This window comes from Oryx dammah, unplaced genomic scaffold, assembly GCF_014754425.2.
Source record: "Oryx dammah isolate SB20612 unplaced genomic scaffold, SCBI_Odam_1.1 HiC_scaffold_6, whole genome shotgun sequence".
In the NCBI taxonomy this organism is placed as follows: Eukaryota; Metazoa; Chordata; class Mammalia; order Artiodactyla; family Bovidae; genus Oryx; species Oryx dammah.
Window position 1 is genome coordinate 17,671,153 of NW_024070190.1, and position 15,575 is coordinate 17,686,727.

The following is a 15,575-nucleotide window of genomic DNA, read 5'->3' on the forward strand; positions in this document are numbered from 1 at the left end:
TGCTGAGTACATGCTTTCCTTTTGGGACTCTGGAATTTTGCTACCTACTATGTGGAGGGTGCATATGGGGTCATTCCCCGGTAAAAACCTTGGGTAATGAGCTTCTGTGGTTGACAATATTTCACTTATGTTATTACAACTCACTGTTGGCGAGCACATCCTTTCTAACAACTGGAAAAGGACTCTAAATTTTGTGTCTTTTTTCCCCCAGGATTTGCCTTATGTACCTTTTGTTTTCACTGATTTAGCTTTGTATTCTTTCTCTGCATTAAATAATAACATGGTGAGGACTATATACAGAGTCTTTGAATCCTCCTACTGAATCATGGAACCTAGGGATGGTCTTCGAAATACCATTCACACACATCTTAGAGATCTGTGAAGGAATATGATATTGCATAGTATTTTAAAGTCCATTTTTAAAATCTCTTGTATTATTTCCAAAATTTCACAAATATATTTCCAAGCACACTTAATTTCAAGTTTAGAAGTCATAGAGATTATAGACTAACTATAAATGCAAATAAATTCCTAAATTTCACAAAGACAAATGCTTTAATATACATTTTTACCTTTAAGAGCATCTTTGGCTATATATTTTTAATAGATATACAGACAGTGTAAAGCAGTCTTAGTGAATTAGTTATTCACTATAGTGAATCAGTTATTACAGGACTGGACATACCTATGTATTTATGTGAATTAGTTATTACAGGCCTGGACATACCTAACTTCCTCTTGCAAACACTGTTGTCAATTTTGGGTGAAACAAACATGCTTCTCTATGGCAAACCTTCAAACAACTGTGATTTAATTTCCAAGCATACATAGTTTCAAGGTTAGAAGTCACAGAGATTATAGACTAACTATAAAAGCAAATAAACAAGTACTTATTCAGAACTTCCCTTTTAATAAGCTATAGCATAAATATAAATTTAACTTCAATTTTGCAATACCTCATAGGTAAATCATTAATCTCCTCCCTTATCTTTCTAACCTCGAGATTTCAAACTCTGGGTCAACAATTTGTTTATCTGAAGTCTTTCATTAAGCGTCATTAACTTTATCATGATTTCAACAGAAATTTTTAGTAAGGTTGTATTAAGATATTATACCCCCCTCCTCCACAGTTCCAATTCATTACTGCCATAAGGTTTTATGTCAGCAATTCTCCTCTGCCATCTTTTCAAGGCTAACTTCTCTATTGTTGTTCAGACCTCAGTTTGAATATTACCTCCTTAGAGAAATGTCTCTCTAAAAAAACTAGCTGTTTACTCTCGTTCACGGTTTTATCTTTGCAGAACACTTACCAACCTCTATTTTTATAGTTTGTTGTTTCTTTAGTCATTTATTTAATTTTTCTTCCTCACTAGAACATAAACTTCATGAAGAAAGGAATCTACTGTATTCCCAGTGCCTTTCGTATAACTGGCATGTAATCAATGTTCATGGGCTGAATGAAACAATAATGCTAGATTTAAAATTCTCCTGATATTTTAATCACTTTTAATGCAAACATAACGTACTGTAAGCATGCCCATGTAACCACCATCCTGGTCAGCAGAGGACGTGAACAGTACTTCAGGATTCTCCCTTCCTTTGTTTTTCTTCCAAGTCAGTATGATCCTCTCCCTGAAAATAACCGTAATTTTGACTTCTAACACTTAGATTACTTTGTGAACTTTATGTAAATAGAATCTTGTATTATTTCCCACTCAGATTATTTCCTTTAAATATATCTATGATACTTATCCATGTTGTCGTATGCTGTGATGCTAAGTTGCTTCAGTCGTGTCCGACTCTTTGCGACTCCATGGACTGTAGCCCACCAGGCTCCTCTGTCCCTGGGATTCTCCGGGCGGGAACACTGGAGTGAGCTGCCATTTCCTTCTCCATGTTGTATGGTATAGAAATAGTTTATTTTCTTTGCTGCCTAGCATTTTATTGTTAGAGGTCACATTTGACCCACTGTATAGTTGATGGCTAACTGTATTGTTTCCATTTGGGGGTTGTTATAAATAAGGCTGCCATGGACATGCTTGTACACACGGTTTGGTACACACACATATATTTCAGATAAGTATCAGAAGGTCGTAGCACATATATTTATTTAGTAGATCATTAAAATAAATATTCTAATGTGATTGCACCAGTTTCCAGTAAATCAACATTCTCACCAATTCTGGGAATTATTTTTAATTTTTGCCATTCTCAAGTCCTTATTGTACCATTAGCTCTTTGATGTCTTCAAATATATTTTAAAACTGTTACCCAGTATTTTCAGTTATTTTGGTGGGGGGTTGGTTTAATACCGGATAGTCCTTTAATCTTCCTTCTATAATCCATCAGTTCTTCTTATTTTTTGATGCATTTTGGAGAAAGTTACAGACATTATATCTAAACACTTCAACATGCATATCATTAACTAGACTTCAATGACCTGATTTAAATGTAATTTTTTTTTCGTGTACCAACTGTGAGCATTTGAGCATGTTACTTCAGTTCTCTGAGCTTTGGATTCCTAATAGGAAAAAATGCTGATATTAATAACTACCTTATAGGGGCTTGCTAGGTGGGTTAAATGAAATTATAAATGCTTGAACATATATGTACAGGGCTTCCCAGGTGGTTCAGTGGTAAAGAATCTGCCTGCCAACGCAAGAGAGGCAGGAGACGTGGGTTTGATCCCTGGGTTGGGAAGATCCCCCGGAGAAGGAAAGGAAACCCACTCCAGGATTTTTGCCTGGAAAATCTCATAGACAGTAGCGCCTGGCAGGCTGCAGTCCATGGGGTTGCAAAGAGTTAGACACAACTGACCACACCCCCACATGCATGTATGCAGTGACTTATTGACAAATGTTTATGTGTGCATGTCTATTTATAATTCTTGCTACAGGGGTGATATGAGTAGCCATTATTATTGTTATTGTTAATCTGTGGCCTGGAGGACAAGAGTAAGTTATTGTCACTGACCCTCTTTCCTGCTCACCTACATCGAGCTCTCAACCAGGAGGGCAATGCTGACAGGGAGCTGCTGAGGGCAGAGGAATGGTGTTAACACAACTCTTTAAGTATCATAGCATGATCTGTCCTCCTTTCTCTGGAATATGTAACCATGACTATTAAAGGCACTGCATTTCTGTGGACAGAAATTCTAGACTTGAGCTGTCTCCTTCTGTTCAGTAAGTTGATTATGAGAGAGTCCACCAAAGCCAAATTTTATTTCATATGCTGTGAAATTGTCACAGAATATAAACAATTTCCAAATAAATAGAAGAAGGCACTTTCCAAAAAAAGTGCCAAAGTGCCATAAGGGCTGAGTTCAAACATGGCCTGACTGTGGTCCCATGGGGTCTTCTTATTCTCTTTGCTTTCACTTTGCGTGGCAGTGAATGTGCCCTGAGAAGCATAGGCCTGTTAGGACAAGGGTGGTCTGTTTGAATATTCTCAGCCACCTGCAGGAAATTTAAAAACTGTGGAGAAGTGGTTGATAAAATAGATACAGGCGATAGATAAGAAAGCTTTATAAAGATAGTATAGTGTTTTAATGGTGTAACTTGGATGATAAAGCACTTAATTAGAGTCAGAATGAGCCAGTGAGGAATCCAAATGATGCAATTAAACATCATGAAAAAGTGTTCACTTCCAGTTTTAAGAGGTTGTGTTGTAGGATAGAAAAGCCCCAAAGCTAAAAGTTCAGCCAGTTATTCTGCGAAACCTTGACACATGTTCTGTCTGTTTATAACTCATACATAAATTAAATATTTAGACCTAGTAGCCTTCACTGGGGAAGTAAAAAAACATTTGGAAAGACAAAGAGCATTAATATTTGTAATGTTGTGTTAGGGATAAGTCTTCTAATCATGAAGAAATATATTTATATATTTAAGATATTTGAAATATCTAAGAAAATATGATGTATAAGAGAACACTCAACAACCTTGGTTTAATATGAAATTATATGAATGTAACTAGTTAAGTTTATATATGGTGACTATGTGTGGAAATTTAAGGGAGACACAATTCAAAAATAGTCAACTGTTCTTTGATGATTAGAATTTGAAATTATAAACATAATATCAATTGCATCAGCAGCAAAAAATTATGAAATGTTTAAGAAAACTTGCTTTATTTGATAGTCTACCTATATTCATTACATTTATAGGATATATATATATATATATAAGACTTGGACTGATAGGTTTTTAAATTTACTTTGGCCTAATTAAAAATATTAAAGTTTAAACTGCAGTTCAAATGTTCAAAGGAATTTAATTAACTAATTTTGAAAACAGAGTTAATTTTTTAGGAGTATTTAATATGTTAATCTGCCTTCCCTGGTAGCTCAGTTGGTTAAGGATCCGGCTGCAATGCGGGAGACCCAGATCGATTCCTGGGTAGGGAAGATCCCCTGGAGAAGGCATAGGCTACCCAGCATTCTTAGGTGTCCCTGGTGGCTCTGATGCTGAAGAATCCACCTGCAACGCGGGAGACTTGGGTATGACCCCTGGGTTGGGAAGATTCCCCTGGAGGAGGGTATGGCAGCCCACTCCAGTGTTCTTGCTTGGAGAGTCCCCATGGACAGAGGAGCCTGGCGGCTACAGTCACGGGGTCACAAAGATCTGGACATGACTGGAGGACTAAGCACAGCACGCAATATGTTAATCACAGGCATATGGTTGCTTTATGATGCAGCAACCTGGCTAGGCTATATTACCCGGTTACTCAATCAAATACTAATCCGGGTGTTGCTGTGAAAGTGTTTTGTAGATGTGGTACCCTAATCCATCCTGTGCTTGTTTACCCAGTTTTGAAACATGTAATTGGAATAGTATACACAGAAACTGGCTGAATACCAACACTGAGAAGATTTAAGTATTTAATACTTCTCACAGTAAGTATTTAAAATTGGTATCCTCTGAGTGGAGAAGGCAATGGCACCCCACTCCAGTCCTCTTGCCTGGAAAATCCCATGGACGGAGGAGCCTGGAAGGCTGCAGTCCATGGGGTCGCTAAGAGTCAGACACGACTGAGAGACTTCACTTTCCCTTTTCACTTTCATGCATTGGAGAAGGAAATGGCAACCCACTCCAGTGTTCTTGCCTGGAGAACCCCAGGGACGGGGGAGCCTGGTGGTCCGCCGTCTATGGGGTCGCACAGAGTCGGACACGACTGAAGTGACTTAGCAGCAGCAGCAGCCGCAGCAGCATCCTCTGAGTACAGATTGCATTATAGCTGGTCCTGAGGCTGTATAAAAGGGTAACAGAGAGTCCAAAGGACACACAGGGCCAAAGAGCAGAGGGAACACAGGCTGCGTTAATAATGTTGAATTCTGTTTTTGACATTTCACTTTGATTCTTCGGATTCTGTCAAGAAGAGAGTCTGCTCAGAATGAAAGCCCCTTCACATTTCTTGAACAAACTGCTCCTTTACAGTGAAAGATCAAGCCTTGGGCTCAGAGAATTTGGAAGGCAATATTATCTAGCAAGCATTCAATGATATAAAAAATTGGTTATAATTACCTTCTATGTCCAATAATACTAATTTTTCACTTCTTTTAAGTATATTATACATTCTTTCTAAAATGGGGCTTCCATGATGGCTCAGATAGTACAAGAATCTGCCTGCAATGCAGGAAATAGGATTCGATGCCTGGGTTGGAAAGATTTCCTGGAGAACAAAAAGTGTTACTTGTTTAGTCATGTCCGACTCTTTGTGACCCAAAGGGCTGTATCCCACCAGGGTCCTCTGTCCATGGAATTCTCCAGGCAGGAATACCGGAGTGGGTTGCCATGCCCTTCTCCATCTTCCTGACCCAGGGATCGCACCTGGGTCCCCTGCATTGCAGGCAGATTCTTTACCATCTGAGCCACCAGGGAAGGGAGTATGAAACAAATGTTATGAAGTTGAAAAAAAACAAAAACAAAACACTTGTCTCACTAGGACGGATAACGTGGGAATGTGGCAAATACTGGGGAAATGGTATGTAGAAGTGGAAGATGGGTGTAACACTACTTTAAAGTGCTCTGAAAGTTTTTCTGGACACTGATATCCATTCTCTTGTCTAGAAATGCAAGACCCTACCTCGGAGTACTGAGAAAGGCCGTCTGCTAGTTGGCTTTTTCCATTAATTTGCTCTGATTCTCACAGCCATCTTGTAAGGTAGGAAGCATCACCTTCCTTTCATGGATAAGGGGAACAAGATTTTGAGAATCAACTTATTCATGGTCATACTGCGTGGGAGCTGCAGCCAGTATTTAGATCAGGGAGGCGGCCAGGGTCTGTGTATAAAATGTTGCTTGAGGCCAGGTTAGCTCACTGTGGGAGACTTCTGGAAGATAAGAGCCCTGATCTTTACCTCTTTAAACAGAGCCCAGATGAAGCAGAATCTGTCTTTTCCTCCTGGAGGGGACGATGGCATTTGCCTTCTGCAAAGTTTTGCTCAGATTTCGGCCTGAGTGCAGGTAGACAGTTTTTAATGAGCCTTCAAGGGAAGAGAAATGAAGGGAGACACATGGAACAAAAGGGGGAGAGAAACAAGGATCATTCTGAACGCTCTGATTTCTTGGGGGCCCCACATCCTTCTCTGGTCCCTCCCTGGGTTGTCATTTTGGGGACACTGAGATATTTTGGGCTTTTTGCGAAGGTTGAAAATGGGAAGTTTATAGTGCCTCCGTCCTGGCAGACAGATGGAAACAATTAACACCATGCTTAAAAATCTCATAGTTGGAAGCTGCTCAGCAGCCCTGATGCTTAAAATTCCTCTCTGGGTGGTTGGAGCCGAGATGAAAAGAGAAGGGAAATAAGATGGGTTCAGCACTTTTTGCAAACAGAGCACTTTGGTATAATCTCCCCAACAGTTGCTTGAGGGAGCTGCCGTGATTAACCCTGTTACCCAGATGACAAAACTGAGGCTCAGAGGAGCTACACATGTGCTCTGTGCCCAAGCTCACGCAGCACAGTGTCCTGGCTGGGCATTCAACCTCCCCAAACTCAAGTCTGTTTTAGCCAACAGATAGAAAGCGTTGCATGAAAAAACCTATAGTAGGCTGAATAATGCCTCCCTCCACCCACAGTCCCCAAAAGATATCTGCATCCTGGTCTGTGGAACCTGTGAATATTACCTTACAAGGCACAAAGACTCTGCAGATGTGATGAAGTTAGAGGGTGTTGAGACGGGGAGGTTTTTCTCGATTATCCAGGTGGACCCTAATCCCATATGTCCTTTTAAGAGTCAAGCAAAGGGAAATTCAAATCAGACAGAAGAAGAGATGGTGAGGTGTCTACAGAGACAGAGACTGGGGTGATGTGGCCACAAGCCAAAGGATGCTGGCAGCCACAGACCCTGGAAGCGACAAGCAGCAGATTCTCCCTTAAAGCCTCCAGCGGGAGTGTGGCCCTGCCACACTGGTGTTAGCCCCGTGAAGCTGGTTTCTCTGAGACACTAATTTCTACAGACCACCAAGTTTGTAGTAACTTATCGTTACAACCACAGGAAACTCTTAGAGGATCTGAGATAGAACCATAAGGGACAGCATTTCAGGGACAGTGAGAAGGAGAAAGAGTGCTGGGAAAGGTAGGGGGAGCCAGGAATCTAAAGTAACAGGGAGAGTTTCCCGGAGGGCGTATTCCCCCGCTGGCTTGTCCCCGTGAGACCAGAGGCTGTGCGTTGTCCCCACTGGACAGCTCTCCTCTGCTGCCCTCACTTCCACGTTTATGCCCTCTATTCCTAGGCTGTAGTTTCGGAAACTCCAGTCACCTTGTTCCAAGTTCTGTCCCAATACAGGGGTGTCTTCTAGGGCATCGCAGAGGGTTAGGAATGATACTAACTACACATGGTTCAAGGCCAGAGATCATCATTGGTGCCTTGGCAGAGGGTGAGGGAGGGGAGGGAAATGAGGGCAGAATATTGGAATGTGATTAAAATCCCATAGCTCAAAAGCCAGTACGCAGTCAGTCAATAGATGATTAAGATTAGGAGAGATCCTCAGTTCTTTAGAAGCCAGCACTTTATAAACACTGTAAAATATCATGGCAACAAATTAACAAGGCACACCCTCAGGGAGTTGCCTTGACCCGCCAGCTGGCACTCGGTGACTGTCACTCAGCAGCTGTCTAGGTGACTCGGACATGGTTCTTCCCAAGGGGGTGGGAGGCAGATGTGAGCCTTGCCCTTGAGAAAAGCCATCTCTGCGTACAGAACTGGTGAGGGCTTCAAGAAGATAAGGTGTTAGACTCTAGCCCCCAGGCACTGTCACTGCCTCGGCTCTGCTCCATTCTCAGCAGCTTGGGTTGCATTTCTGCTGCAAGCTATTAAATAAATATTGATAATTTTGAACTGTGGTGTTGGAAAAGACCTTTGAGAGTCCCTTGGACAGCAAGGAGATCAGACCAGTCCATCCTAAAGGAAATCAGCCCTGAATATTCATTGGAAGGACTGATGCTAAAGCTGAAGCTCCAATACTTTGGCCACCTGATGCTAAGAGCTGACTCATTGGAAAAGACCCTGATGCTGGGAGGGATTGAAGACAGGAGGAGAAGGGGACGACAGAGGATGAGATGGTTGGATGGCACCACTGATTTGACGGACATGAGTTTGAGCAAGTTCAGAGAGATGGTGAAGGACAGGGACGCCTGGAGTGCTGCAGTCTATGGGGTCACAAAGAATTGGACACGACTTAGTGACCAAACAATAGATGTCCCCACACCAAAGGCATGTTGTAGAGCACCCCCTTGTCTATTTGTTCTGTCTAGCCTTCTCTCTGTGGAATAATTTTGTCTGTTTACCTATTTATTGTCTGCTTCCCGCCGCCACCCTGTCCTCCCTAGGATATAAGCCTCACGAAGGTAGAATGTTCCATCAGACCTACTAGTCTATTTGAGGCCAGGGTTTACAATATATAAATATTTGTTAAGTAAAGGGATGGCTGAGGCAAGGGTGTGGGAACAACATCACAGATGAAGCTCAGGGCTGCCGCCACCCATGGCCCATGTGAGAGGGCAGAAAAGCAGTCACGGATGGTGCTTCTGTGCCAACCAAGCTAGACCCAGTGTGAGGCTGCTGGAAGGTGGCAGGAGGGAACTTATGGAAGGGAGCCCTAGGAATCTTCTGAACGGGCAACGGGGTTTCAGGTGGAAAAAGAGACTTTTAGCTTATTACATGACCGCAGACGTCTTCAGAGAATGGAAGTCGATACAGAGGACTCAGGCAGTGGAGGTGAGATTTAGCAAGCTGCTTGAGAGATGAGGGTGCGGCCATGGAGCTTCCCGCTAAGGGCATGCCCATTGGCCAGACACTTTCTCCAAGCATCCTCATTGACAGGGTTCTGGGCTTATCTGTATGGCTGGATCCCTCCATCCTTTAACAGTTAACAGTCCCCTTTTTAGTCCATAATACAGCAGTAGCATGGACTCGCCCACCAGACTGTTTAGAAAATCTTGGAGAGAAGCCCAGAGGCATCGCAGCAAACTGGCGAAAGGCTGATGGTGACTGTTTCATAGCCCATTTGCTGTTTAGTTTAGTTACTTTCCTGAGTTAATTTTGTAAGTCTCTACTCTTTGTTCTGTGTGGCCGCTGAAGTCTCCACTCAATTAACTTAGAGGGTACCTAATGAGTGGACAAGGATTTCTCTAAGGGCTCGTAACCAACAGTTCTCCCAGTCTTCACTGAAGGGCTTTGTTTGATGTGAGAAGCTCCTTCAACACTCAGGCAGGCAGTAGACACTCCGCCTTAGCTGTCACTTTAGACTTGCTCAGGGTCTCATGGTCAGCCAGAGGTGAGTGCTCAGGGCCTTTTCTTGTCTTACAACCTTGGCCATGTACACAGCCCTATCTACACATGTGACCTTTAGCCTCTAAGGATATTTTGCAGCTTTTCAAAGATAAATAAGGTCACCTCACTTTCCAGTTTTCGTTTCTTTCTTTCTTTCTTTTTTTTTTTTGTGGCACTGCATAGCCTGCAGGATCTTAGTTCCCTGATCAGGGATGGAACCCATACTCTGTATGGTGAAAGCATGGATTCTTAGCCATTGAAATGTCAGAGAAGTCCTCCCAGTTTCTTCAAGATTTTTTTAAAATTAGCTTGCTGTTTGCCCAACTGTTATTGCTACCTCCAGCAGGTGCAACGTTAAACAATTGTTGTCGACTGTTTCTGAGAGATGTCCCCTGGGAACAGTCTGCATGCATGGGGCAAACTCTGAACTGGGTCAGGTAAAAGCAAACGTCGGGAGAGGGGCTTTCCATAGAATGGCCAGACAGGCCAGATAATGAAAATTCTCTGATTATGGGGCTTTGAAAGAGCTTACAACTATGCTTTGACCTTCACGGAGTCTACGAGGCTGCTTGTTTCTTCACTGCTCTTATGGAGGAGAAGGATTCTAGAGGTTTTTAACTTTGCCATTCCATTACCTCATTTTCTCCTTTCTTTTCCTCCTTTCCTCTCTCCTTTCTTTTTTTCCTTCTTTTTTACATAATTTATTTACTGAAGAACCCAGATACTTTGACTGACAGAGCTTCCCAAGTATGGATTTTGTGATGGCATACCCTCTGTGTAGCTCAATGTATTCTTTACCCTCTGAAGGTCATAAGATGGCAGTCAGATGCAGAGACCTGATCTGACTCAGGTTTAATCCCTTTGTAAGAATATGGCTGGTGCTGTGTTCCTTCTGTGGGAGACACAATGTATGCATTTTTAGGGCAAATCTACCATGTGAACAAATTTACTTTCAGACAGGATGGTAAACACATTTCCCTCCATGGAATTCTCCAGGCCAGAATACTGGAATGAGTAGCCTTTCCCTTCTCCAGCGGATCTTCCCAACCCAGGGAGCTAACCCAGGTCTCCCGCATTGCAGGTGGATTCTTTACCAGCTGAGCCACCAGGGAAGTCCAAGAATACTGGAGTGGGTAGCCCATCCCTTCTCCACTGGATCTTCCCGACCCAGGAATCGAACTGGGGTCTCCTGCATTGCAAGTGGATTCTTTACCAGCTATCAGGGAAGCTCCAAAATTAAAATAGGAGCAGAAATCTCATTCAACTATGCCTAAACCCTCTTAGCTGGCTATTGGGACAAGAAAACTTCAATGTGTTGGTTTGTTTAATATAGAATTTTTAGGATCTAAGAACATCTATATCTATAATAACTTTTATAATATTTCTATACAGTGTATTAATTCCCTATGAATATTGGGTTGGTGCTGCCCAGTAATAATCCTAAAAGTTATTACTTATGTATATAGTGCCTATTTGTGCTAGGCACTATCCTACCCCTGTTTAATTTTTTTTTAATGTATTTATTTTTATTGTGGCTGCACTGGGTCTTTGTTATGGCACGCAGGCCTCTGTAGTTGTGGCATGAGCTTAGTTGCTCTGTGGCATATGGGATCACAGTTCCCTGGCCAGGGATTGAACCCACATCCCTTATACTGGAAGGCAGATTCTCAACCATTAGACAACCAGGAAAGTCCCTATCCTACCCTCTTTTACACAGTGTGTGCATTTTTCATTTGTTTCTGCTTGGTTTATAGTAAATTGAAAATGTGGATACACACAGCTATATATTTAGCTCCTCCTATGCACATGTGTTGGGAAGTGTTGTCTACAGTATGTGCAATAATCACTGAGCCCCCACTTTCAGTCTCCTTATTTTAAAACCCTGAACAAAAACCTGTGATGGGCAAAATATTGTTCTTCTGCTCAGTTGTAGCTTTTCAAAAGGTGATATTAGAGTTTTGCCACAGGATATATCCACTGAAGAAGCGGACGTGGTAACATTCACCTCACACATATTTCAAATATTTCCTCCCAGTCTTTAGCTTGTCTTTTCATTCTCTTAACAGCACCATTCCGAGAGCAAAAGTTTTGAATTTTGATGAGGTCCAATTTATCACTTTTTTTCTTTTATGGATTGTGCTTTTGGTATCAAGTCTAAGAACCCATTGCCTAGTCCTAGATCCAAATATTATCTGCATTTTTTCTAAAAACATACAGTTTGATGTTCTACATTAATCTATAATCCACTTAGAGTTAATTTTTGTATAATGTGTGAGTTTTTTTCATGATGGATCCAGTACTATTTGTTGAAAAGTCTGCCCTTCCTCCATTCAATTACTATATTGGAAAGATGGTATTAACTAATTACTGCAGCCTTTCTATACATTTAATGCAATTTTCTTCTAGTCATAAAATAACTTGAAAAAACCATATGTGATATTTGTGTGAGATATTTGATTTTGATATTCAGAGGTCTCGTTTCCTATTTGAGAATCAATATCTTGTACCATTGGTTTTCCTTTACTAAGCAGCCTTTCATTGTGGTTATAAAGATTTAGAAAAACGTGGCACAGTGAGAATGCCCAGTCCATGAGTTTCCTAAGAAAAGTGTGAAAGAAGTCGGAGGAAGAAAAAAGAAAAGAAAGACAAGAGAGGGCCTGGATTTCAGCTTTGATTCCATCATTTTTTTCTTGGGTTCCCTTGGATTGTTTTCCTGCCTGTAAATGAGATCAACAGTTCCTCTTCACAGATTCCTTGTGATAAATAACATCACGTACAGAAAGCGTCTAGGTCCCGCTGCAGTGCCCTTTTCGGCCCAGGGGATAGATAGATGGACGAGCCAGACTCTTTCTTCTGGGAAGCCATGTCTCTTCCTGAGGCTGCAGGAGGCTGGTCTTAGAGGCATACGTAGAGAGCTGAGCAGCTGGCAAGTGGAGAGCTTGGATTAGCATGTTGGATAGAGGGATGGCGGGCCATAATGTGCTCCCCACCCCACCCCCAACTCTGCACATCCGCCCTCCGAGCTCAGCTGTGGAAGAGATCAATGGCGTAAATGGATTAGGGAAAGCCTGCCTGGCCTCTTCCCACTGCCCCCGCACCTGGGGCTCTGCACGGTGGAGATTAGTGGGTGGCAGCTTTGTCCAGGGGGACAGACATTTAAATGTCAGCTTTAAAGGAGTATATTTAAGGAGAGAGGGAAGAGGAGACCCTCCTTCCTTACCTCCTCCTCCTGCAAATCAGTTCCGTGCTTTCCTGTGAGTCTGCGCCTTTTCAAAACACAGGGCTTAGTATTCTTTCTAGTGATTCTCGCCCTTCGGGCAGGTGCTAGTGATCGTTAGAGACAGGGCTGCTCCTGGAGCCAAATCCAACTCTGCATGTGGCAGCCAGTGAGGAACAGACATGAATCACGTATTGGAGGCAAAAAAGGTTGTTAACCCACTTTCCCAGACTGAGAGGGGAGCAGGCGAGAGACGTTCCCCAGCAGGAAGCTCTGTGACAGCGCATGCCCAGCTCAGGGGGAGCCATCCTCATGGTTTGTTCATTCATTCATTTATTGACTTAACCCTTAATTGGGAGTTTATTTATTTACCGATGTGCTCATTCACTGAGAACGAGCCAAAGCCAGCCAGTCTCCCAGTGAACATTTCTTGAGCTTCTCCCATGTGCCTGGCCCTGCGCCCAGGCCTGGGGACCCGTGGCAAAACATGGGGCTGTTCTGCAGAGGGGCTGGACTGTGCCCGGGCTGGCGTGGCCACATGCTCCTGGGCTATGCGAGGGCTCGGCCACATGTGTGTCTTTGCAGGTATGAGCCCGGCCTCTGTGACCCTGGCCAGTGCCCTCCAGGCCCGGGGTGAAGCTCTATCTGAGGGGGAAATCTGGTCCCTCCTGTCCCTGGCGGCTGAGCGGCTCCTGGAGGACCTTTGTGACGGTAAGAGAGTGTGTCTGGGGCAGTTGAGTCACAGGGAGTTGAATGTGAAGCTTCCCAAACAGCTTACTGCTCTGTCATCCGAGGTGTTAGACTGAGCAGGCACGGGACACCCGCACCCCACCCCCATGGAGCTGCTCTGGGGGGGCAGCTCTGTCGCTTGGACCCGTGGAATGCCACAGAGTTGGAAGAAAGTCTTTTTGCCTTGGTATGGCAGCCTTTCCAGGCATGGTGCTTAGGGAGAGAGAGGCTGGGAGCTCTGTGGGGCTCTCTCAATACCTGGGCAGCTTGGGCAGAACCAGAGACAGGAAGGAGGCAGGGGGCAATCATCGTCCCCGGCCAGATGCTGCAACCGTTAGTAGATAGAACCCACACACTCAGTGGTCTAAACAGGGGAGGTTAATATGAAGAATTGTTAAATTAAGATAGAGGAGTAACGGTCAGATAGGAGAAAACTTGACATGGTCTCCTAGGACTGAGGGCACACCCAGTGAGGGACAAACTTTGAAGGAAGCCCCTCTCCAAGTTGCGGTTCAGATCTGCTGGAGGAGCTGTGCTTGCAGACCACGGTGATGGCGAAGTTCTCTGCTCAACCTGGCTATGGGTGTCTGCAGCCACGGGACACACACCGTACAGGCATCGCCTACAGGGGCAGGGTGACTCCCTGGATGTGGGCAGGCAGAGATGAGCCACAGCTCCAGGAGCTAATGCCAGCAGGAGGCCCGGAACCTGCTGTGTCTCTGGAGATAGGGTTGCGAAGCGATCACTTCACAAGGTCAGGCCGAGGGGTGGCCTAGGGACCCAGAGTCCAGGGCGTGTGCAGGAGCAGAGCGTCACTCTTCACGCACACACCGCTAACCCCAAAGAAACAGCAGGAAAGCCCGCCTCCCGTAATGTCTCTCCAGCGCCCTCTGCTGAGAAAGCTGTACATTACTCTCGCAGTGAAAGCCAGAGCTCTTGCAGTGAAAGAGGGAGCAGGTGTTGAAATATGGATTTGCAGTTTCCAGGCACTGAATTGATAGCTGGGACAAACACTTGAGCGCTCACACTCAGATGTCCTGCCAGCCCGCGGTGGAGTTTCCCCACGTGGGAGATCACACATACGCAGTCAGGGCGAGGACCCTGGCTGTGCCGCACGAAGGGAGGGCTGTGCCGCAGGAAGGGAGGCTGTGCGCCTGTACTTTAGGGTCCATCTTCCTCCTGGTCTTCACGCCTCTTCCCTGCCCTGGAGGCTTTAATGAGCAGCTAGAGTATGTTCAGAAGACCAGCTGCCTTGGTTTCTAAGTTGGCTCCAGAGAAATAAGACTTGTGCTAATTTCCAAGTCGATTCGATCGCTCTTTACCTTTTGCCTTGAGACTCTTGGGCCACCTGTGAACTAGTCTCCCAGCCATTGCTGCAGCCACGTTTTGTGACACATGCTCCCGTGCCTGCATGTGTCAGGGTTGAATTCCTTCCATTCCCTGGGCCTTGCTTACAGTTCATCTCAGAGAGGGTTCTGGAAGACACCTGCTGGGCACGCTCCCACAGATGGTGCTCCAGATGGTGGCCCTATCTCTACACCCCCATCCCTGCCTTGGTTTCAGATTCCTCGAACTATGTGGTCTGCCCCTGGTCAGTCTTGCTTTCTGCGACCGGAAGTCTTTCCTTCCAAGACCATGTTTCCCATATAGAGGCAGCTCCTTTCAAAGCCCCTGAGCTGCTACAGGGACAGAGCGAAGACGAGCAGCGTGACGCATCTCAGGTAAGACGCATGGTGTCTGTGTGGCATCCGTGGGCATGTCTGGGAAAGGCCTGGTCCTAGGTTATCCCCAGCTCCCAGCTCAGCCCCAAGGAATACTGAAGCAGAATGGATTTAACAAATGTTTTAATGAATTTTA

The 15,575-nt window shown here is 44.3% G+C and overlaps 1 protein-coding gene across 1 annotated transcript in view; it reads left to right on the plus strand.

Annotated features, from left to right (window-relative positions):
* FRMPD2 (FERM and PDZ domain containing 2) overlaps positions 1 to 15,575 on the plus strand; it is a 96,668-nt gene that overhangs the window by 14,523 nt on the left and 66,570 nt on the right. The window contains exons 2-3 of the mRNA XM_040242624.1: positions 13,575 to 13,700; positions 15,282 to 15,439. Coding sequence (XP_040098558.1) covers positions 13,575 to 13,700; positions 15,282 to 15,439 — 284 coding nt within the window. The remainder of the gene's footprint in view (positions 1 to 13,574; positions 13,701 to 15,281; positions 15,440 to 15,575) is intronic.